General features: G+C 42.6%; 1 protein-coding gene across 5 annotated transcripts in view; it reads right to left on the reverse strand.

The window, feature by feature from the left end:
- TUSC3 (tumor suppressor candidate 3) overlaps positions 1-23,424 on the reverse strand; it is a 498,607-nt gene that overhangs the window by 351,125 nt on the left and 124,058 nt on the right. For all 5 annotated transcript variants that reach the window (XR_007773580.1, XR_007773581.1, XM_050947920.1 and 2 more), the window contains 3 exons: positions 12,110-12,227; positions 9,495-9,635; positions 8,281-8,421 (listed from right to left, as the gene is read on the reverse strand). Coding sequence is in view for 3 of the 5 variants with exons in the window: in XM_050947920.1 (XP_050803877.1) it covers positions 8,281-8,421; positions 9,495-9,635; positions 12,110-12,227 (400 nt within the window). In the remaining 2 variants the exon portion in view is untranslated. The remainder of the gene's footprint in view (positions 1-8,280; positions 8,422-9,494; positions 9,636-12,109; positions 12,228-23,424) is intronic.

Here is a 23,424-nt window from a genome sequence, read left to right on the forward strand (position 1 = left end):
TTTGGCCATCATAACATCCCACGGCCACGTGTGTTGTGTGAAAAAGTAGTTCCTCTTGTTTGTATTAAGCCTTCTGTCTGTTAATATCATTGGGTGACCCATGGTTTTTGTATTGTGGGAAAGAGGTAAATAACAGTCTTCTATTCACTTTTCCACACCATTCACAATGTTATAGCCTTCTATCATATCATCTCTTTCTAAGTTGAACAGTGCTAATATTTTTAGTCTCTCCTTGTATGAAAGCTGTTCCCTATCCTTGACCATCTTTGTTGTCCTGCTTTGAACCCTTTATTGTTCCACTATATCCTCTGAGATGGGGAGACCAGAACTGGACACAATATTCAAAGTGCCTAATAGGAGCGCTATAGATTTATATAGTGACATTCTATGTATGGATGTAGATAGTGACATTATGTACTGTTAGCATTTTTGATTGCTGCTGTGCATTGAGCTGAAGTTTTTAGAGAACTATCCATGGTGACTCCAAGTTCTAAATTAGCTATTACCACCCAAGAAAGAGAATCTACCATACATTATATTATATTGAAAGAAAGAAAGAAAGAATTATTTTTCCCAATGTGCATTACTTTGTACTTATCAATAATGAGTTTCATTTGCCATTGTGCTGCCCAGTCACACAGTTTTGCGAGATCCCTCTGTAACTCCTCGTTCTCTGCTTTGGATTTAACTATCTTGAATAATTTGGTGTTGTCTGCAAACTTCACCACTTAATTATTCGTTCCCTTTTTCAGCTCATTAATGAATATGTTGAACTGCACCAGCCCCAGAACAGATTTTTTGGGAACCCCACTGATCCCTTCTTCATTGCAAAAACTCACCAATTACTCCTATCTTTGGTTTCCTATCTTTTAACCAGATACTGATCCATGAGAGAATCTTCCCTCTTATCCTATGGCTACTTGGTTTTCTTAAGAGCCTTTGACGTGGGACCTTGCAAAGGCTTTCCGAAAATCCAAGTACACCATCTCAAGTAGATCATCCTTATCCACATGCCTGTTGACTCCCTCAAAATCTAATAGATTGATGAGGTATGACTCTCCTTTAAAAAAGCCACATTGACTCTTTCCCAAAAAATAATATTTACCTAGGTGTTTGTTCTTTACTGTAGTGGCCATCAATTTGCCTGGTACTGAAGTTAGGCTCATTGGCCTGCAATTGCCAGGATCGCCTCTTGAGCTCTTTTTAAAAAGCAGCATTACATTAGCTACCTTCTAGTCATGTGGTACGCAGGCTGATTTCAGTGATGGGTTACATACTACAGTTAGTTGCTCTGCAATTTCATATTCAAGTTCCTTCAGAACTCTTAGGTGAATGCCATCTGGTCACTGCAACTTATTAAAGTTTAATGTATCCATTTGTTCTAAAACCTCTTCCGTTGACACATCAATTTAGGACAGTACTTTAGATTTGGTGCCCAAAATGAAATGCTCTAATGTGGGTGGCTCCCCCACATCCTCTGCACTGAAGACCAATGAAAGTAATTAATTTAGCTTGTCTGTAATGGCTTGCTTTCCTTGGGACCTCCTTTGTCACTAGTGGCCCTGCTGCCTGCTTGACAAGCTTCCTGCTTCTGAAGTACTTTTTTTTTTGTTAGTTTTTGTTAGGTTTTGTTTCTTTAATAAGTTGCTTTTCATTTTCTTTCTTGGCCTGCCTTATTATACTTAACCCGTCAAAGTTTTTGCTCCTTCCTATTTTCCGCATTAGGATTTCACTTCCAAATTTTAAAGGATTCCTTTTTACCTGTAACAGCCTCTATTACTCTGCTGTTTAACTATGGCGACATTCTTTTGGTCCCCTTACTTGTTTCTGTGATTTAGTCTAGGTCTCTATTATGGTTTTTTTAAGTGGTCTCCATGCTGCCTGCAGGCATTTTACTGTTGTGACTGCTCTTTTTAATTTCTGTCTCGCTAGTGTCCTCATTTTTGTGTCATTTCCCTTTTTGAAATTAAATGTTACTGTGCTGGGGTTATTTTTGGTGTGTGTTTTACTCCCTCCAAACACATTAAATTTAATTCAATTTTGATCACTATTACCAAACAGTTCAGCTATAGTTACATCATGTACAGATCTTGTGCTCCATTTACGACTAAATCACAAATTGCCTCTCTCCCCTTGTGGATTCCAAGATGCAGTCATTTATGGTTGTCATGGTATAATTCCCCAATCTCATAGACTCATAGACTCATAGGTCAGAAGGGACCAATCTGATAATCTAGTCTGACCTCCTGCACAAGGCAGGCCACAGAACCCCACCCATCCAATTTTATAACAACCCCTATCCCAGGACCGAGTTATTGAAATCCTCAAAAATGGTTTGAAGACCTCAAGCTGCAGAGACACCACCAGCAAGCAACCCGTGCCCCACGCTGCAGGGGAAGGCGAAAAACCTCCAGGGCACCTGCCAATCCGCCCTGGAGGAAAATTCCTTCCCGACTCCAAATATGGCGATCAGCTAAACCCTGAGCATGTGGGCAAGAGTCACCAGCTAGCACCCAAGAAGGAATTCTCCGCAGCAACTCAGTACCCATCGCATGCAACATCTCCCCGCAGACCATTGAGCAGACCTGTCTGGTGGTAATTCAAGATCAATTGCCCAAATTAACGATCCTATCATAACATCCCCTCCATATACTTATCAAGCTTTGTCTTAAAGCCAGGAAAGTCTTTTGCTCCTACTACTTCCCTCGGAAGGTTATTCCAGAACTTCACTCCCCTAATGGTCAGAAACCTTCGTCTAATTTCAAGTCTAAACTTCCTAATATCCAGTTTATACCCATTCGTCCTCATGGCTACGTTAGTACTAAACTTAAATAATTCCTCTCCCTCCCTAACGTTAACCCCCTTGATATATTTATACAGAGCGAGCATATCCCCCCTCAGCCTTCTTTTGGCCAGGCTAAACAAGCCAAGCTCTTTGAGTCTCCTTTCATAAGGCAGTTTTTCCATTCCTCGGATCATCCTCGTAGCCCGTCTCTGAACCTGTTCCAGTTTGAATTCATCCTTCTTGAACATGGGACACCAGAACTGCACACAGTATTCCAGATGGGGTCTCACCAACGCCGTATACAACGGTACTAACACATCCTTATCCTTGCAGGAAATACCCCGCCTGATGCATCCCAAAATCACATTTGCTTTTTTAACAGCTGTATCACATTGGCGACTCATAGTCATCCTGCTATCAACCAGTACCCCAAGGTCCTTCTCTTCCTCCGTCGCTTCCAACTGATGCGCCCCCAACGTATATCCAAAATTCTTATTATTAATTCCTAAATGCATGACCTTGCACTTTTCACTATTGTATTTCATCCTATTTCTATTACTCCAGTTTACAAGGTGGTTCAGATCTTCCTGAATAGTATCCCTGTCCTTCTCCGTGTTAGCAATACCCCCCAGCTTCGTGTCATCCGCAAACTTTATTAGCACATTCCCGCTCTTTGTGCCAAGGTCAGTAATAAAAAGGTTAAATAAGATCGGTCCCAAAACCGATCCTTGAGGGACTCCACTGGTGACCTCCTTCCAGTCCAACAGTTCACCTTTCAATACGACCCTCTGGAGTCTCCCCTTTAACCAGTTCCTTATCCACCTTACAACTTTCATATTCACTCCCAGCTTTTCCAATTTAACTAACAGCTCCGTGTGCGGAACCGTGTCGAACGCCTTACTGAAATCTAGGTAAATTATATCTACCGCATTTCCTTTATCTAAGTAATCCGTCACCTTCTCAAAGAAGGAGATCAGATTGGTTTGGCACGATCTACCTTTAGTAAATCCGTGTTGCAATTCGTCACAATTACCATTGACCTCTATGTCCTTAACTACTTTCTCCCTTAAAATTTTTTCCAAGACCTTACATACTACAGACGTCAAGCTAACAGGCCTATAATTACCCGGATCACTCTTATTCCCTTTCTTAAAAATAGGAACTACATTAGCAATCCTCCAGTCATACGGCACAACCCCCGAGTTTATCGATTGCTTAAAAATTATCGCTAACGGGCTCGCAATTTCACGCGCCAGTTCCTTTAATATCCTCGGATGGAGATTGTCCGGGCCCTCCGACTTCGTCCCATCGAGCTGTTCAAGTACGGCCTCTACCTCAGTTGCAGTAATATCCACTTCCATATCCACATTCCCGTTTATCATCCCTCCATCATCGCACGGTTCCTCACTAGTCTTATTAAAAACTGAGGCAAAGTACTTGTTTAGATGTTGGGCCATGCCTAGGTTATCCTTAACCTCCATTCCATCCTCAGTGTATAGCGGCCCCACTTCTTCTTTCTTTGTTTTCTTCTTATTTATGTGGCTGTAGAACCTTTTACTATTGGTTTTGATTCCCTTTGCAAGTTCCAGTTCAATGTGGCTTTTAGCCTTCCTCACTTTATTCCTACATGTTCTGACCTCAGCAAGGTAGCTTTCTTTACTGATCCTGCCTTCCTTCCACTCCCTGTAAGCTTTCTGCTTTTGTCTAATCCCCTCTCTGAGTTGCTTGCTCATCCAGTTTGGCCTACAACTCCTGCCCATGGTTCTTTTCCTCTTTCTCGGGATGCAGGCTTCCGACAGTCTCCACAGCTGTGACTTAAAGTAATTCCAGGCCTCCTCCACATTTAAATCCACTAATTCCTCCGTCCAATCCACTTCCCTAACTAATTTCCTTAACTCTTTAAAATTAGCCCTCGAGAAGTCAAAAACCCTAATCGCAGTTCTACATTTGTTTATCCTTCCATCTAGTTTGAACTGAATCAGCTCATGATCACTCGAACCAAGGTTGTCCCCTACCACCATTTCTTCTACGAGGTCCTCACTGCTCACCAACACCAAGTCTAAAATGGCATCCCCTCTTGTAGGTGCTTCAACTGCTTGATGAAGAAATCCATCCGCTATCACATCCAGAAAAATCTGACCCCTATTATTCGTGCAAGTACTCGTCCTCCAGTCTATATCCGGGAAGTTGAAGTCCCCCATAATCACACATTTCCCCTTTGTGTTTACTTCATTAAAGACATTAAAGAGGTCTCTATCCATATCCCAATCCGATCCCGGTGGTCTGTAGCACACCCCAAGCACTATCTCAGGGGAAGCTCTAGTTGCTTTTTTACCCAGCGTGATTTTTGCCCAGACGGACTCTGTCTTATCCATTCCATCGCATCTTATTTCGCTACATTTAATTTCATCATTGATGTACAAGGCTACTCCCCCACCTTTGCCTTTCTTCCTGTCTTTTCTGAACAGCACATAGCCTTCAATACCCGTGCTCCAGTCAGGAGTACTATTCCACCAGGTTTCGGTAATCCCTATAATATCCGGCTTCACTTCCTGCACGAGTAACTCCAGTTCCTCCATCTTGTTACCTAGGCTCCTTGCATTAGTGTACAAACCTTTTAATTTTCGGCGTTTGGCGTCAGTGACATTCTTTCCCCCGTCGTGCACAAACTTTCTACCACCAGCATCACCCGTTACTCTGGTTTCTACTCCACTATTCCTCCTTGGATCAAATCTTGGGGCCGCAAGGGTATCCCCGCTCACTTTGTTTACTTCCCTCTCCAGGTTATATTCTGGCGTGGAGATCTCCCGAACATTTCCCAACCATCTCCCCCAACTTTCTAGTTTAAAGCCCTCTTGATGAGGTCGGCGAGCCTCCATCCTAGAATTCTATTTCCCTCCTTGCTGAGATGAAGTCCATCCTGAGCAAACAGTTGTCTATCCGTAAATGCTTCCCAGTGACCGTACATCCCAAAGCCCTCCTTATAACACCACTCCCTGAGCCATTTGTTGATCGCCATAATCTTGTCACTCCTTCGTCGCCCCGCTCTAGGAACCGGCAGAATCCCACTGAAGATCATCTGAGCCTCGATGTCTTTAAGCCTCTTCCCCAGTCTGACATAGTCCTCCTTGATACAGTCCAGTGAGTAACTAGCTGTGTCGTTCGTTCCCACATGAAGGATAATCAACGGATTTTTTCCCGCTCCCGCTAAGATCGTATTCAGGCTCAAGTCCACATCCTGTATCTTAGCCCCCGGCAGACAGCACACTCTTCTGTTCTCCCGATCAGGTCTAGTTACAGGCCTGTCTACTCTTCTCAGTAAAGAGTCTCCAATCACGTAGACTTGCCTTTTCCTGGTGACAATGCGATTCTCTGGTCTATCCCCCACAGCAGCTGGCTGTGATTCCTCCCGATTTGTATTTGCCCTCACAATCCTCCTAGGGCTCGTACTTGATGTTGCCTCCACTGACTGCTCCCCTCCATCTGCAGGACTAGCTGCTTGCCTCTTCTTCCTTGCCGTTACTCCTTCAGCAGCCTGCTGTGTTCCATCTTCATTTCCCAACTCAGCAAACCTATTCCTGAGTTCTATTTGTCCATCGCTGGCCCGTCTTATCCTCTGTCTGGTTCTCCTAGTGACATGCTTCCACCGTCCACTTTCCTCACCCAGCAGTCCCTCCTCAGAGTCCTTAGGTCCTGCTTTTGTCCGCTCGCCTGAGCTTGTCCCCTGTGCCTCATCATGTCTGTGTTCCATCATCTGCTCAAATCCCCTTCTAAACTCAGCCAGAGTTTCCACTTGCATCTCCAGTCCCCTTACCTTTTCCTCCAGCAGCTCTATCAGACGACACTTCATGCAGATGAAACTCCTTTCAGGTGCTCCCTCTAGGACCATGTACATGCCGCAGCTGCCGCACCCAGTCATCCTCAGTGTGTCTGCACCTGCTGCCTCTGCCTCCATCGTAGCGCTGCAACTCTGTGCCTGGCAATCCACAGCTCACACCGCACCGCAGGCCACCGACAAGCGCAGGGCTGCCTCTTCCCTGGTCTGCCTTCCCGGTTCCTCTGCCTTGATCTCCCCTGCAACCTCCAATCTGAACCTTAGAGTCCAAAAGATGGGGTACCAGCATGAATTCCTCTAAGCTTAATGACCACTTTAGATCTGATAGGCTGCCACCACCCAAAAATATAGTGTTTTGGGGCACTCTGGTCCCCCTAAAAACCTTCCCTGGGGACCCCAAGACCCAAATTCCTTGAGTCTCACAACAAAGGGGAATAAACCATTTCCCCTCCCCCTCCTTTCTTCCTTCCTGATCTTTCCCGCCCTGGGTACACTAGGAGATCACCATGATTCAAACTCCTTGAATCACAACACAGAGAAATCAGGTTTTTTCTCCCCCTTCTCTCCCCCTCCCAGGCTTTCCCTCCCTGGGCTATCCTGGAGAGATAGACAGATTCAAGCTCCGTGAATCTAAAACACAGAGGAAATTCACCTTTCCTCCCATACTCCTCCTTCCCTTCTCCCACCAATTCCCTGGTGAGTACAGACTCAGTTCCTTTGAGCCTTAACAACGGGAAAAAAATTAATCAGTCTTTTAAAAAGAAAAGCTTTTAATAAAAGAAAGAAAAAAGTAAGAAATCTCTGTAAAATGAAGATGGAATATTATAGGGTCTTTCAGCTTACAAACACTAGAAAGAAGTCTCCCCCCAGCACAAATACCAATCAAAATCCGTCCAGCAAAATACGCATTTGCAAATACAGAAAACAATCAAAAGACTATAACCGCCTTTTCTACTTAATACTCACTATTCTGAATATGTAAGAGACTGTAGCAGGGAGATTGGCAAGAAACCTGGTTGCACGTCTGGTCCCTTTCAGGACCCAGAGAGAACAAAGCAAAACCCAAAAAACACAAACAAAGGCTTCCCTCCACCAAGATTTGAAAGTATCTTGTCTCCTGATTGGTCCTCTGGTCAGGTGTTTCAGGTTCACTGTTTGTTAACCCTTTACAGGTAAAAGAGACATTAACCCTTAACTATCTGTTTATGACAATGGTGTCTAGAAATTTTTCTCTGTACCATGCACTAAGATGACATATATTCAGTTAATATGAGGATAGTTGATATCACCCATCATCATTGAGTTTCCTGGTTTTGTAGCCTCTCTAACCTCCCTTAACATTTCACCATCGTTATCAGGTGATCAGCAGCATATTTCACCACCACCGACACTGTAGCTAATTATTTTTAACTAATGAATTAGTAAATTTTTAGTTTATATATCTCCCAGTTAGCAATGTTTATCACCCATCAGACTTAGCCAAGCTATTCATATTATTAGTTTATAATCAATATTGTCTCATCCTGACAAACTTATTACTGTAGTACTTTCTAAATTACTATGCAAGTGGCATTTACATCTTGTCATTACATACAAAAATTTGAAACTGCTACAATATTACTGAAATGTTAAAATATATCAGTATTAAATGATAGCATACCAGAGCTGCCATTGCCCAGCCAGTCTTGTTGTAGATGAACTCCAAGTTATTTCTTCGCAAGTACAGCAAGCCACCAACAAGTGACACTAAAAGAGCCAGTGCAATAGTGCCAGAATAGTTTGGAGGCCTGAATACCCTAATCTGCAGAGGGGGAGAGAAAACAAAAGTATCAATTATTCTTCTACTTTGTGACAAACAGAAGTGATACAATATTACACAGAGAGAGAGTAGTAATAACCCAATATCTACTACTGAATGCACAGTATTCTCTATGTTAAGGATGTTCTTGTACAGAGAATAAGTATTGATGAAAGGGAATATTGCTTACACTGTCACACAACTGGGACTCAATATCTGACAGACTGGGGAGAATCCATCCTCTCTCCTTTTTCCAGGCTCCCCCTTTGCCTCAGATGAGTGGAGGGCAGTAGGGTCTCAGTAATTGGATGGATGCAAGCTGGGAAGGGGAAGTGCTGATGGCAGTCTTCCCAAATAGGTGGAAGTGATTAAGGGAAAAAAGATCATCTGCACTGCTTGAGTTATTGCTGGGTATTCCCAGATTTAAGAGAACAAAGCTGTGGCCTAACTAAACCACATCCACTGCACCTTGTATGTCTTCCTGCATGACGGGAAACATGTATAGATGATTAGGAATATTGCTAGCAAAGATAAGATTTAGTTTCTGAATATATTTTAAAATCTGAGAATAGTCCCTTTGCATGTGACTGAATTGGGAATTTAAGCAATATGTTTCTTTAGTACTTTAGAAAGTTTTTGTTTTCATCTTTAAAGAACAATTGTATATAATATTCAACTATATAAAAATAAATAAGTTTACTCAACATATTTGCAGATTATTATGTCTGTGCCATTATTTTGCCATAAAACACTTTTGAAACTCCAGACTTTGTTTTTTAAGTAACATTGCAAGTACATTCACATTTATCAACTAATTGTCACAATATCATCACTCATTTTGTGCTAGAATAAGACTGGATGAAAATGTAACTACCAAACAAAGACTGAAATGCAACATTCAAATTGCTGAAGTTACCACAGTGCACTCAAGTATTGCAGCTCATATTTGTATTATTTTAACCTATTTTTGCGGATTTCATTTGATAAATAAACATGCAGGAGGGGAAACACAGCGCGTGGTGTCATAGTGTAGGCAGATAAGTTTGGATCAGTCTTAACATTGTCAAATGACTTACATGAACATCCGTTCTGTCAGCTATCCATTTAGCTAGCTGTTCTGCTGCAAATCCTATTCTCTGCAGGTCGAAGGTGTCAGCTCTCTTGGGTTTACCTTTCAGAGGAAAATGCATGAATGTCGGAGCAGAGTTCATATTGAGCTACAAAAAATAGAAGGCACCACAATATTAAATAACTCAAACATGCTTTGTGCAACTGTTTGCCTTCTTCCTATCATAGACACTGGCAAGATACCATTAGTCAGAAAAAATATTAGTGGCTTTCCAAAGTTTGAAATAACTACTTTCAAACATTTAAATATATTTTTCTATTACAGAGCTAACATTCCTTCAGTTTCTTCAATTGGGCTTTTTAAGGCACAGTTAGTCATTACATAAACCATATTTCAATTTTAAGCACTCCTTTGTTGAGTATTTTCCAAATATGCTCATTTATGCTGTTATAGAACTAGCAAAGTAGCATCTTTAAAAATATTGTTTATATTACACAAAGTCACAAGACTTAAATTACATCCCAATCTTGGGGGAGGGGGAAACTTATGCACATCCTTAAAAGGTTAAATGCTATGTGGATGTTAATGTGACTACTCACACTGTGTAAAGTTAAGCATACATGTAAATATTTAGAGCACTGAGGTCTTAAATATTAATTCATCCAGTGAATGTTCCCAATATTGTCAATTTGAAACAAATAGAGAATAGTGACAGGCCCCGCTGCTGGACATTCTAGGTGTAAAAATTATTCCCCAGCAAGATGAACAGGACAGGGAAATATATTTCAGTATATGAAACATCTCATATTTTGGTATATGAAATTTTCTGGATTTCAGAAAATAATAATGCAATACATTTATCAAGTGATTTGAAATTATAAAGTTATCATTGGAAATATTGAAATGATTAAATATGAATGAAACTATTTGAGTTCTCTAATGATACAAGGGCAGTACCATTTTATTTACCTGCCTTGCTTGCTGCTCTCCAACAAAATCAATGTTATTAATTTACATAAATGCTTTAATTAAACATCAAGTACACAGTTCAATTTATAATTTATGAAAAATAAACTAGATACTAAAATATTTCCTTCTAAATACAATACGCCTCATCCTTTAATGAACAATTATTGCAAGAAAAATATTTTTGTGAAATGTGTTAAGAAGAATGTTGTAAAACAGTTGAATTTAGTGGGATACTCAAATATAGAAATCTTCTGTCAGGTATACATATATTTAAAGACTGCTGACAGCCTGGTTGCACCAGACCTACAATTGGTTTCCCATTTCTATATAATCAGAATGAAAAGTGAAATCAAATCAACTGACATGCTTTTATGTCAACTCTGAGCCAGTATACAACAACTGCAACATTAGCTTAGCTACCAGTATTACAGTCAAGAATTAAATCTCCCATGCTATTATAATTAGTTCAGATGTCCACTGTCTTGTTACATTTGCCTATAAAAACTCTGATAAAAATAACATTTCTTCAAAAACCTACATGACAATATGCTCACTTGTTAGTTCCTCTTATTTTCACAGATATCCAAAATAGCTGGAGTTCTCAAAGACAATGAACAAAACAGAATGTGGACATAAACAAGTGCAAGTCCACTGACATAAATGGAGTTGTATCTCTTTACACCACAATAAATTGAGCCAAATGCATCTACAAATATAATATTCTCCGTGTGTGTGCGCAAAAATGCATATTTGAACTAAAAATAAAAAGCAAAATTTGGAAAGATCATGTTATTTGTATACAATGTGGTCCAACTGTTCTGTTGGAAAACCATCCAAGCTTTGCTGTGTATTGTTTAAACACTGTAGAGTTGCTTTTTTTGCTTCATAGTTTAGTATCTCACAATTCAACAAAAGGGAGTAAAAATGGTTAGTAACTTCTACTGTTTTTTGCTTTTATTAATTCATCTTCCAGTGCCAAGAAGGGAGCTAAGCTTTAAAGAGAAGAAAATATTTTGCTTTCTGGAATTATGATTCAAGTTGAACTTCAGTTGAGTATCCAAATCAAAGTGAATTTGCGGGACTAGTGTATTTGCTAATAATTGGGTCTCCACATTTTAAAGCAACCATAGCTATTTACAACAATTTCCACTCTTTTTTAAAGAGTTCCAAGACTGATTATTCTACAAAGATAAAAAGGGTATTAAACATTTAATTGAAGTCTTCATGTTAGGTGATATTTGTTAAGTAATTTTTTATGTCAAGAGAACCAATGGGAAAGTTTAACTATGAATGTGATTTTCACTACACTTCACATCGTATCATTTTGGAGTCAATTTGTTTTACAAAGTCCAATGGAAGCAACCACCAATACATTAACACTGGCTTGATAAACTTCATTTAAACTTGATATAACCGAAAACAAATATGGTAGCAAAATTGGCTATTTTGCATTTTTGGTGTTTCCTGCTATCGCATTGCATTATAGAAATTCCTGTGACTAACCACAGTTTTCCAGACTTTCCCCCCACACTGTAATTTTTTATTATATTATCTAACAAAAAAACAAAACCAAAAAACAATAAAAAACACAGTACTTAAAATATGTGATATTTATTAACCAAAGTTAAAAAGGCATCATTAAACACCTTTTACCTGTTGAAAAACATCTGCCCCTTCATCATAATCCACTATAGTGAAGAATAATTTATTCGAAAAAGCAGATGAGTAGCGCCATGAGTTGGCCAGCACTTGATATTCTTCATTAGCTTGCCTGTTAGGGGAAAAAGGCATAGATACAGATCAAAAATATAGATATCTGTATGTAACTGACTATCAGTAAAGATTCAGTAACCATTTGTAACAACTGCAATCCAAACAGAGATTAACTAAAACCGTAGCAAACACATTCTCAATGCTCTACCAAAAAAGCTTTTGGCTGGTATGGCATGGTGGTGGTGTATTCTTCTTGTTGTTGGTTTGTTTTTCCAGAAGTACAATTAATTTATAATGAGTGAGGTAATATCTTTTATTGGATCAGCTTCTGCTGGTGAGAGAGAAAAGCTTTAGAGCCACAAAGAGCTGAGGTACTCTGAGCGTCACAGCAAAATGGTCCAATAAAAGATATTACATCACCCACATTGTCTCGCTAGTATCCTGGGACCAACACCGTTACAACTACGTTTCATGCAGTTAATTTATAACAGCTATCTAAGCAACAAAACTCAAACAAAATACTAACGAAAATGAGTTTTAACATTTTTAACATAAAAAGCTCTACAAAAAGTGTAAGTTAAATGCTCCTATAGTTTGTGCTGGAAAATATGGGCCCAAACCTGCAAATTGATTCATGTAGCGACACCCTTGTGGAAATGCAGATCCAGTATCAGGATTTACATGCACAAGACTGCTCCAAATAAGCATCAATTCAGACTAGCAGAACATTGAGCTATACACCGGGGTGGCCAAACTGTGAGTCGCGAGTCACATGCAGCTCTTTTACTGTTGAAGTGTGGCTCACGTAGCCCCTTCCCACCTCCACCTACTAGACAAGGGGTGGGGGAAGAGCTTAGGACTTCTGCCTTCAGCGGGGTGGTGGGGCTGGGACTTCTGCCCAGCAGGAAGGGAGGTCTTGGGACTTCAGCTCTGTGGGGCGCACCTGCTCAGCCTCAGGGCTTCAGCGGAAGTAGGGCTCAATTCCCGAGCCGCATCAGGAGCCTTCTGCAGGGATGAAGCCCTGAGTCCTGGCAGGTGCGCCCTGGCTCTTGAATTTGTGAAGATTGTCGTATGCAGCTTGGAGGGTCAGTAAGTGTGGCCACTTCTGCTATATACCAATGCCACATTCCTCCCAGAACAAAAGGATACATGGAAAGAGCTCTGCCAATACTACACTGAAAATTGTTGTGCCACAAAAGGAGTGGTAGTGGCAGAACTAAAGTGGGTGGAGTTGCGAATAACATCCCTATTTGACATTCTTTCCTACAAAAAATATTTAAAACCCAACATAAAATATAGGGTATTTTTGAAGTCTGTAGTAATTTCTATCAGCATTAGAAAGTCACATTCCCTTCCCCCCTCCCCAGCAGGCTCCCTATCCCCAAACCTCAAGGAAGAGCCAGAGAGAAAAATAATGCAGCACGACACTACATTAATTTTTGGACTTCTCCCTCTTGGTGCTCAGAAAATCATTTTTAAAGGAAGATTTGGGAGGAGAGGGGTTGATGAGAAAGCTGCATTACCAGTGAAGAAGTTATCTGCATGAATAGCCCTGGAACCACAAGACTTGGAGACAAAACAAACTGTACAATTTACTAGGGGGCATCTCAAAGTTATTGAGGGGATCTTTGTGGAGATTTCTACCCCACAGAACTCCTTCTGTAGCTATTTCAATATTTTCTATTAATTATTTATATTACAGAGCCCCGTTCTTTATCTACCTTTCTTTTCACATGGAGGGATACAAAAATAGTATGAACACATTGTATTTAAAACTTCTCTCAAAAGGATTTTTTTGTAAAGCGTGTTGCATGTACATTATGGCGTGGTACATAGGTATTAAAAGCAACTATTTGGCTACTCCTGCAACACTTGTCTATGATTTGAGTTACAATGAAAATATATGAGAAGGAACAAAAGGGAGGTAGGTAAAAGCAGTCTTTCATAAAAAGGTGTTGAAAGCATGCTTATTCTTCTCATTAAAAACAAGCCATAATACTGAAGTCAATGCCACCTCAGCGCACAGTACTTCTGGAGCTGTCTATACCAAGAGAAATAACATGCATGGGCAAATGCACCACTATAAAAAAGAAAAAGTGAAACCTGAGCATCACTTTAAGTCAATCTCACATGCAGTACAATGAAAACCTAACTTTTATCCTTGTAAACTATTTTTTTAAAATCTCTTTTAGTAAACTAGATTTGAAAGTACAGAAAATGTGGAGCTTATGTTCATTGGCATCCTGAAGAGGGCAGTCAAGCAGCATCAAATGACTGCTGCAAATGCTTAAGTAATAACTGTAGGGCACTGTTCTGTTAAACCTGTTACATTAAAACCTTACCATTTTTTACTATAAGAACAAGATGATAACATAATTTCATCTTGATGCTATCATTCTACTTATTCTACCCTTTCATATTTGTTACAGATATTTATGTAAAATCATAAAAGAATTATAAATTATAGTTATACCCCTAATAGTCAATAAATTTCTTAATTTTTCCCCATCTTTGTATACTTTGCATCTTTAAATTAAACCAGTTTCCAATTTATTAAATGGATATCTGTCTTTTCAGAAGAGAGCTTAGCTTCTAAGTTTTTTTGTTGTTGTGTTTTCATGTGTCTACTTGCACGTTCTGCGACAGAGTGGTTTTGGAATACAATCTTTAGAACTTACTTAAGGTAACTTAGCAAAGTATTCTGTAAGACTTCTCTAGAGCAGCTATCATAAAGACACTAAAAAGACATTCTGTAAATACCAAAAGTGGGTAAAATTCAAATATTTGCACTTTAATATTGAAGCTAGCTCTTAATTCAACTGATGAGCAGGTGGCTGAAGAGCTATAACAGTTTCTCTTTTGAAACCAATGGGACTACTCACTGTACATGAAGTTACGCATGCACACAAGTCCTTGAAGGATCAGAGTCTAATTAAAGAAAACACAGAAGTAGAGATAACAAATAATGAAAAGGTCTGGAGAAGGAAGGGTGAGACGAACAATGATAGGTTCACACAATTTGTTACATGGTCTAGCTATGTACACAACCAGAGAGCATCATATCATTCTTATTACAATACATAACATCTCCACAATCCATCTACTTAGATAGATGTCATTTATTGCATCACTGCTAACTGCCTTCTGAAGTGACTGGGAACATCTATCTGGACTCTGATAAATACTAGGCAACACTGTTCCAAAAATGGTAGCTCTCAGGTGCAAAATAAAATAAATAAATAAAAATACATAAATTAGAATCTTCTGCTACTGAAAAGGGTATAGATACAGCCATTGTCTTCCAACTAGCTGTGTGAGCTGCTATGAAGTATGGAAGGAACTGTATTTGGTCTTGGCATGAAAGGACTGCATGATCAGATTAGGAATAGACACTAATGCTGCTAGTTTGGCATTATTTTTTCATCAGGCTGAGCCAGAAAGGAGAATAGAGTATCTAAGCAGTAGTGTAGTTGGTGGGATTCAGTAGAAGCAGCTGCTTCCCCTCAGGCCGGCAGGTGCAGAAGTGGAGCCTGCCGGCCAGCGCTACCAGCCACACAGCCAGAGGAGCTGCAGGGTGGCAGCGGCAGCCCGGCACTGAAGCGGTGCCTGCTGGATGGCGCTGCCTGCTACACAGCCGGAGGAGCCACGGGGCGGCAGGCCAGCATGGAAGCTGTGCCTGCTGGCTGGTGCAGGCACAGCCGAGTGCTGGGATAGGAGCCAGGGACAGGCAGCAGTGCAGGACAGAAGGTGAGCATGGGAGGGGGGTCCGGCCTGGGGGCGTGGCCAGAGGAGGAGCCAAGGTGGGGTGCCTTTTTATGTTTTTTGCTCCCTCTATGCTGAAAACCTGGCTACGCCACTGTATCTAAGAGCACAAACAGTGTTACTAATACTACCACCATTTAAGAGTTTAGGCAGAGATGGTAGCACTGCAGTACCAGCAATGACAGCAGTATTATCTACCAATGAGAGATGCAGAGACCAGGTCAGATGACATAGTGCCATCTAAACATTCTTTACCTAGGCTATTCAGTATTTTTCAATAGTCATTGTTGGTACCAGGTCGTTTCCTTTCCTACACGACACATGCTTAACATATATTAAATTATGAGTTTGATATTTCCAGCAAACCAGATTGACTAAATAAGCTAGCATCTATGCTTGTTTTTTTCTCCAGAGCCTATGAACTGCTGTAATTGCCAGCAGTTACAAGACACCATACAGCTCTTTATAAGAAGGCATATTTTTTCTTAAGATAAAAACATTAGAGAAAATCTTCCAAACAATATTAAAAAAAAAACCCCTACACACAAACAAAAAGCTTACCAGAGGTCACCCCCTTACAACACCAAGGTCTTAGTAGGAGTCAGTCTTTCAAACCCCACAAAGGGTGTCCCCCCCCTCCGTGGTTGCAAGTTTGTAACAGCATTACTCAGAACTCGCACAACCACAAATAACTCAGTCTTTCCTTTATGCAGATTGGGCCTTTGATATTGGCCTCATATAACAGGTGATCAGCAGATAAAGGCCCGCTCCTCAGTGCATAGCTTCAAAAGGATATTTTTTTGTAACTGGAGGTGAGGCATTTGCATTCATCTCCTACTACATATTTCCCAAAATCTACTTCATACATATCATCCCAGAAGTCCACTCTTTTCTGGCACATTGTTCAATAGTGTTTTGATCATGTAGGCCTTACATTACATTTCCTTACACTGGAGAGGTTACATACAATCCCAGCCCACAATAATATATAATATTTGTATTTAATACAATGAATTCCCAAATATTTTTAAACCTAAAAAGTTTTCTCAAGGAAATTGTCATATCTGTCACAAGGGGTTTTGCTAAACAGAATCAATTCAGCAAAGAGGAGGGTTTTCTTTTCATCTCATTTGTATAGCTTTAGCCTTATTTGGTTTTCTAAAGGTGAAAAGAGATGCAGAACTAGAGAAAATTAGCTCAGTATAATGCGCAAATACGGGCTTGTCTACAATTAAGACACTACAGTGACACACCTGTAGTGCTTTGAGTTATCCACCTCCCCAAGAGGCGATAGCAAGGTTGACAGAATTCGCCCATCAACCTAGCTCTGTCTATATAGGGATTTAGGTCATCTTAACTATGCCCCTCAGAGGGTGGAGATTTCTCACTCCCCTGACGTAGCGTAGATAAACAAATCTAGCGTAGATAAACAAATCTAATTTTCAACTGTAGGGCAGACCAAACGGAATAAAATTAAGAGAAAATGCAGGCAGAACATTAGGAAAAAATCAGTGAGATCTATTAAGCTGTGAAATGATCTGACCAAGGAAGTGATGAAAGCATTATCACATGGTATATTAAGTAGATTAAACAAACACTAACTACTATACAATAGGCAACACTAACTACTATACAATGCAACAACTTGCATTGGCAGGGGAATGGACTAACAGAAAATCTAGAAGGTCTTTTCTGTTTCCTTATAATAAGATTTGTTCATTGCTACTCTTTACCGGTACAATTATTTTGCTGTTTGTTACTTGGAATAATATTTGTCCTAATAATAAAAAGAAAGTGTTTAAATATTTTAACTTCCTGCTTGCAACACAACAACAATTTATAACTAAGTTCTTTGGCCATGAGTCTGGGAAGATCAATAAACGTATATGTAGACCCACACCTCTCTTAACCAAATAATGCATCTTAACCAAATATGGTTAAGATGCATTAAAGTCTCTGCAACCCATGTAGAAAATTTATCACATAGATAATAAAAATACTACAGAGTGCTCTAGAAAATTCCAACTCCATAACAGAATTCTCATAGGTTTCAGAGTAGCAGCCGTGTCACTCTGTATCCGCAAAAAGAACAAGAATACTTGTGGCACCTTAGAGACTAACAAATTTATTTGAGCATAAGTTTTCGTGGGCTACAACCTACTTCATCGAATGCACAGAATCTTACTATATGTTCCATTCTATGCATCTGATTAAGTGTGCTGCAGCCCACGAAAGCTTATTCTCAAATAAATTTGTTAGTCTCTAAAGTGCCACAAGTACTCCTGTTCTTTTTTAAAGAATTCTCATACTCTTTTTACAGACTAGTCTTTCATCATGAGTGAAAGTCTGAACTCTGTCACTGTTCTGGAATGCTTAAAGCTGTCCAGTCCAGTCTAGATTTTGGTTTTCTGCCTTGAAGGGTTCCTCCTCTGCATAGCTAATGTTTCTTCTTCAAATGATTGTTCATATTGATTCCAGTTAGGTGTGTGTGCACCGAGTGCACAGTTGTTGGATAGTTTTCTCTTAGCAGCTCCCGTTGGATTGGTTGTGGAGCCCCTGGAGTGGCACCTTTATAGCGCTGCATATATGCCCGGGCTGACCTGGCACCTCCTCAGTTCCTTCTTACCGCCAGTGACGGTCGTTGGAACAGCAGTCGCTTGCTTAGCAAGTGCTTCCCTTAGCGTACTTTCTGATAGTTGTAGTTTAGTTCTTAGTTAGTAGTAATAGTTCGTGTATATAGCATAGTGTATATAGTGAGATAAGGATTGGGAGTGCAGTCTTTCCCCAATCCCTAACCCCCAGGGCATGCTGTGAGCCCAAGGGTTCAAACCTCGCAGAAGCTCCACCTAACCTATGCCAATGAGCAACCCCCATGACTCATGTCTGAAGTGCCTAGGGGGAGGCGCACCAGACTGACAAGTGCAAAATCTGTAGCGCTTTCCTGCCTTGGATGAAAAAAGAGCGAGATTTCCAACTGAAGCAACTGCTCACGGAATCCGCTCTTCGACCCCAGCCTGCAATGAGCCACCAGGACCCGGTACCGAGTGCATCCATAAAGAGTGCCTCGGCCTCAGTATGCGACACAGTGCCGAGGAAGGACTCTAGTCTAAGAGACCCTCAGCACCGACATTCCCTGGCACCACAAGCTTCGGCCCGGCAGCACTCCTATCCTCTGGTGCTGCATAAGCACCATAGGAAGACTGACAAGGGGCGCTCCCTGATACCGAAGACAGCAGGACTGGCAGGTGCACCTCCAGTATGTCCCGCGAAGGAGCACTTGGCGCCCAAACAGCATGAGCCAGTGCCGTTGACCGGTTCCCCTTAGGGGACTGTTGAGTCCGATGGCCAGTGACTCCCTGGAGCAGTGCCAGTTGGAGGAGTTAGAGCTTCCCTCCACCTTGGACACTTTTGAGGCTATCAGGGACCTCATTGCCATGATGGCTCCCCAACCCCTGACAGTTCGGGACAAGCCTCCAGTAACTTATCATCCAGTGTCTTATCATCCAGCGCCATCTAGAGCAGGGGTCGGCAGCCTTTCAGAAGTGGTGTGCCAAATCTTCATTTATTCACTCTGATTTAAGGTTTCATGTGCCAGTAATACATTTCAACGTTTTTAGAAGGTCTCTTTCTATAAGTCTATAATATATAACTAAACTATTGTTGTATGTAAAGAAAATAAGATTTTTTAAATGTTTAAGAAGCTTCATTTAAAATTAAATTAAAATGCAAAGTCCCGCAGACCGGTGGCCAGGACCCAGGCAGTGTGAGTGCCGCAGAAAATCAGTTCACATGCTGCCTTCGGCACGCGCACCATAGGTTGCCTACCCCTGATCTAGAGGAAAGCTGGCCATGATGAGGTGTTCACCATCATCTTCTCAGTACTGTTCGCTTTGGCACTGCTACCCATCACTGTGGCTGAGACACCATTCTGAGGCATCGGATTCTGGGCATTGCTCCCCAGCACCAGTGGGGAGATGCTCCTTTTTCCCAGCACCACGAGAGAAGAAGCATTGGTTCCCAGCATGGGTGTCTCAGCACTGGTTCCCTGCACAGTCAGTTTAACATAGTTTGACACTGTTTGGTCATCACGGTCAAGATCAGTCTCGTCTGATTCTGATGGGGATTCCTTCTACTCTCGCCACAGCAGCCAGATTGCACTGGTGATGGAGGGAGACACTGCCAGCATGGCACCCCGAGTGGCAGCCCCTGACAAAATGGCCCTTTTTGGACCCCCTGGGCATATCATCAGGCCCAGGGTTCCCTCATCAGGCACTCTCGCTTGGTGGCCTCCGAAACCCAAGCAACTCAACCAACCATTGACAGGCCTACGCCACAGGGATCCGACACATTGGCACAGGCCCCACCACCTACTCAGTATGCCACTGCGCCGACTCCAGCACAAGCCACACTGCAGGGACAGGCTACTGTCACTGCAATAGTGTCACCTCAGAGGCTCCCGGCACTGACCAGGAGGAGATCAGAGGCCAGAGGGTCAGGAGGACCCAGTGCCACCTCTGGCTTCCTAATCTTCGTCCCCGGACGAGGCGGTGGCAGAAGCTTCTACTCGGGTCTACTTGGGTCCTACCCCAATCAACCATAGGGTCTACCAGGACCTTTTGCGGAGGACGGCTCGTAACATAGGGATACAGGCAAAGGAGGTTGTCAAACCTGATGGCCCCACGGTCGACATCCTTGCACCAGAAAGCTCATCCAGGGTAGCTCTGCCTCTGATAAAAACAATTCAAAACAACATTAAGATTCTGTGGCAGACCCCCACATCTATGCCACCTATCGCTAGAGGCATGGAGTGCAAGTACTTTGTCCCTTCCAAGTACCTGTTCTCACACCCACAGCCATGCTCTTTGGTAGTGGCAGCAGTTAACAAGAAGGAGAGACGGGGCAGCAGTGTCCGACCCCTAAATCCAAGGAGTCTAAAAGCACAGACCTTTTTGGTGGAAAGGTCTACTCTACAGGGGGCCTACTGCTGAGGATAGAGAATGAGTAACTTATCCTCAGCAGATATAACTTCAACTGCTGGGCCACCATGGGGTAGTTTAAGGAGCTGATCCCACCAGACTCCAGAGCCAAGTTTTCAGCTATTATTGACGAAGGGAAGGCAGTGGTGTGGACCTCACTGCAGGCCTCGCTAGACTCTGCAGACTTGGGTGCCCACATCCTTTCCTCCAGGATAGCCATGAGGAGGAGCTCATGGCTACAAGCATCCAGGCTGCCCCTAGAGTTGCAGTAAACCCTGTAGGACCTAACATTCAAATGTGCAGGGTTATTCTCAAAGCAAATAAACTCCAGGCTGCATAGCCTAGAGGACTCCCAGGCTACGATAAAGTTGTTGGGTATTCACATACTGGCTACTCAACGAAAACATTTCAAGCCCCAACAGCACAAACCTTCACTGGGCTGAAAGCAGGCCTTTTGAAGGTCTGCCAGAGGACGGACCACCTGTCTCCACACTGGATCCTTCCCCGTGTTTTCAACTGTCTGTCCCACTTTTTCTGTGCTTGGTCTCGAATAACTTCAGACTGCTGGGTTCTTTGCATAGTGGAAGCAGGATATTTTCTCCAATTCTGCTCCTACTCTCTCTCCCACCCTCTTCCCCATCCCTCTTCAGGGACCCCTCTCACAAGCAACTCCTTATCTAGAAGGTGTGGATGCTCCTCACCATATGAGTGGTGGAAGAGGTTCCTCAGGAGCTATGGGGCAATGGATTCTATTCCCAGTACTTCCCAATCCCCGAAGCCAAGGGGTGTCTCAGACCCATTCTAGACCTATGAGGACTCAACAAGTTAATGGTAAAGTTGAAGGTGCGCATGGGCTCACTCAGTACAATTATCCCTTCTCTGGATCCAGGAGACTGGTACGCCGCCCTCAACATGAAAGATGTGTGCCTTCACATAGCTATTTAGCCTGCACATAGACGTTTCCTATGGTTTATGGTCAACCACAAACATTATCAGTTCACAGTCCTTCCCTTCAGCCTGTCCACAGCCCCCGAGTGTTCACCAAGTGCACGCTGATCGTAGAAGACTTCCTCCAAAGGAGGCAGGTATACCCTTACCTCGACGACTGGATGCTTGGGGGCACACCAGGGAGCAGGTGGAGTCTCCAAGTCCGTTTAGTCAGATCCACTTTTGAGAGACTGGGTCTCCTCCTCCTCAGCGTGAACAAGTCTACATTATCACTGACCCAAAGAAGCGAGTTCATTGGGGCGGTGAGGACTCGGTTCAGGCAAGAGAGCTTTTGCCGAAGTCCCAGTTACAAGCCATGACATTATTCATGACCTCAGGCAGTACAACTCCACTATAGCAAGGGGTTGCCTGAGTCTCCTCGGCCACCTGGCAGCCTGCACTTATGTGGTCCAGCATGCCAGGCTGAGGCTCAAGTCACTCCAGGCATGGCTCACTTCGGCCTATTGCACAGGGCATGACGTCATGAATGCAGTGGTCACAGCTCTGGAGCAAGTACTCGACTCCCTCCAATGGTGGCTCGACCCTCGGACAGTGTGCGGAGTCCCCTTCAACAGTCCCCAGCCCTCCTTGTCCCTGGTAACGGATGTGTCAGCTAGGGACTGGGGCACACATTTGGGAGACCTCCAAACACAGGGACTATGGTCACAGGACGAGCTCTCTCTCCATATCAATATCAAGTTGCTGAGGATGGTGCGACTAGCGTGCCAAACCTTTCAGGCTCAACTACAAGGCCAGTGCATGGCAGTTATGATGGACAACACTACTGCCACGTTTTACATCAACAAGCAGGGTGCAGCCCGCTCCTCTACCCTATGTCGGGAACCCCTGCGGCTATGGGAGTTCTGCATAGCCCATTCCATTCACCTAGAAGCATCCTATCTACCAGGAGTTCAGAACACACTGGTGGACCACATCAGCAGGTCCTTCAGCAATCACAAGTGGTCCATTCGGCTTGATGTCATACACTCCATTTTCAAAGGTGGAGATTTCCCTAGATCAATCTGTTTGCTACTCAGGGCAACAACAAGTGCCCAATGTTCAGCTCCTTCCAGAAGCACAGCCCAGGATCAATCATGGATGCATTCCTGTTAACCTGGGAAGGTCGCCTGCTCTATGCCTTTTTCCTGATCCCTCTCATGCACAAGGTCTGACTCAAGGTCCACAGGAATGGGGTAGAGATAATTCTGGTAGCTCCAGAATGGCCATGGCAACACTGGTACACCATGCTTCTGGAACTGTCAGTGGACACCCCACCCTGATCACGTTGCCACTCCTCCCCGACCTGATCACTCAAAACCATGGTCATCTTAATCACCCTGATCTCCAATCCCTCCACATCATGGCCTGGAAACTTCATGACTGAATCCCATGAAGCTTATGTGCTTGGAACAGGTAAGGGAGGTCTTACTAAGCAGCAGAAAGCCCTCCACTAGGGCCACATATCTGGCAAAGTGAAAAAGGTTTAACTACTGTCATACACCCGCACTTCAGGCGCCTATCCCTCTCACC

This window comes from Gopherus flavomarginatus, chromosome 3 (genome assembly GCF_025201925.1).
Source record: "Gopherus flavomarginatus isolate rGopFla2 chromosome 3, rGopFla2.mat.asm, whole genome shotgun sequence".
In the NCBI taxonomy this organism is placed as follows: Eukaryota; Metazoa; Chordata; order Testudines; family Testudinidae; genus Gopherus; species Gopherus flavomarginatus.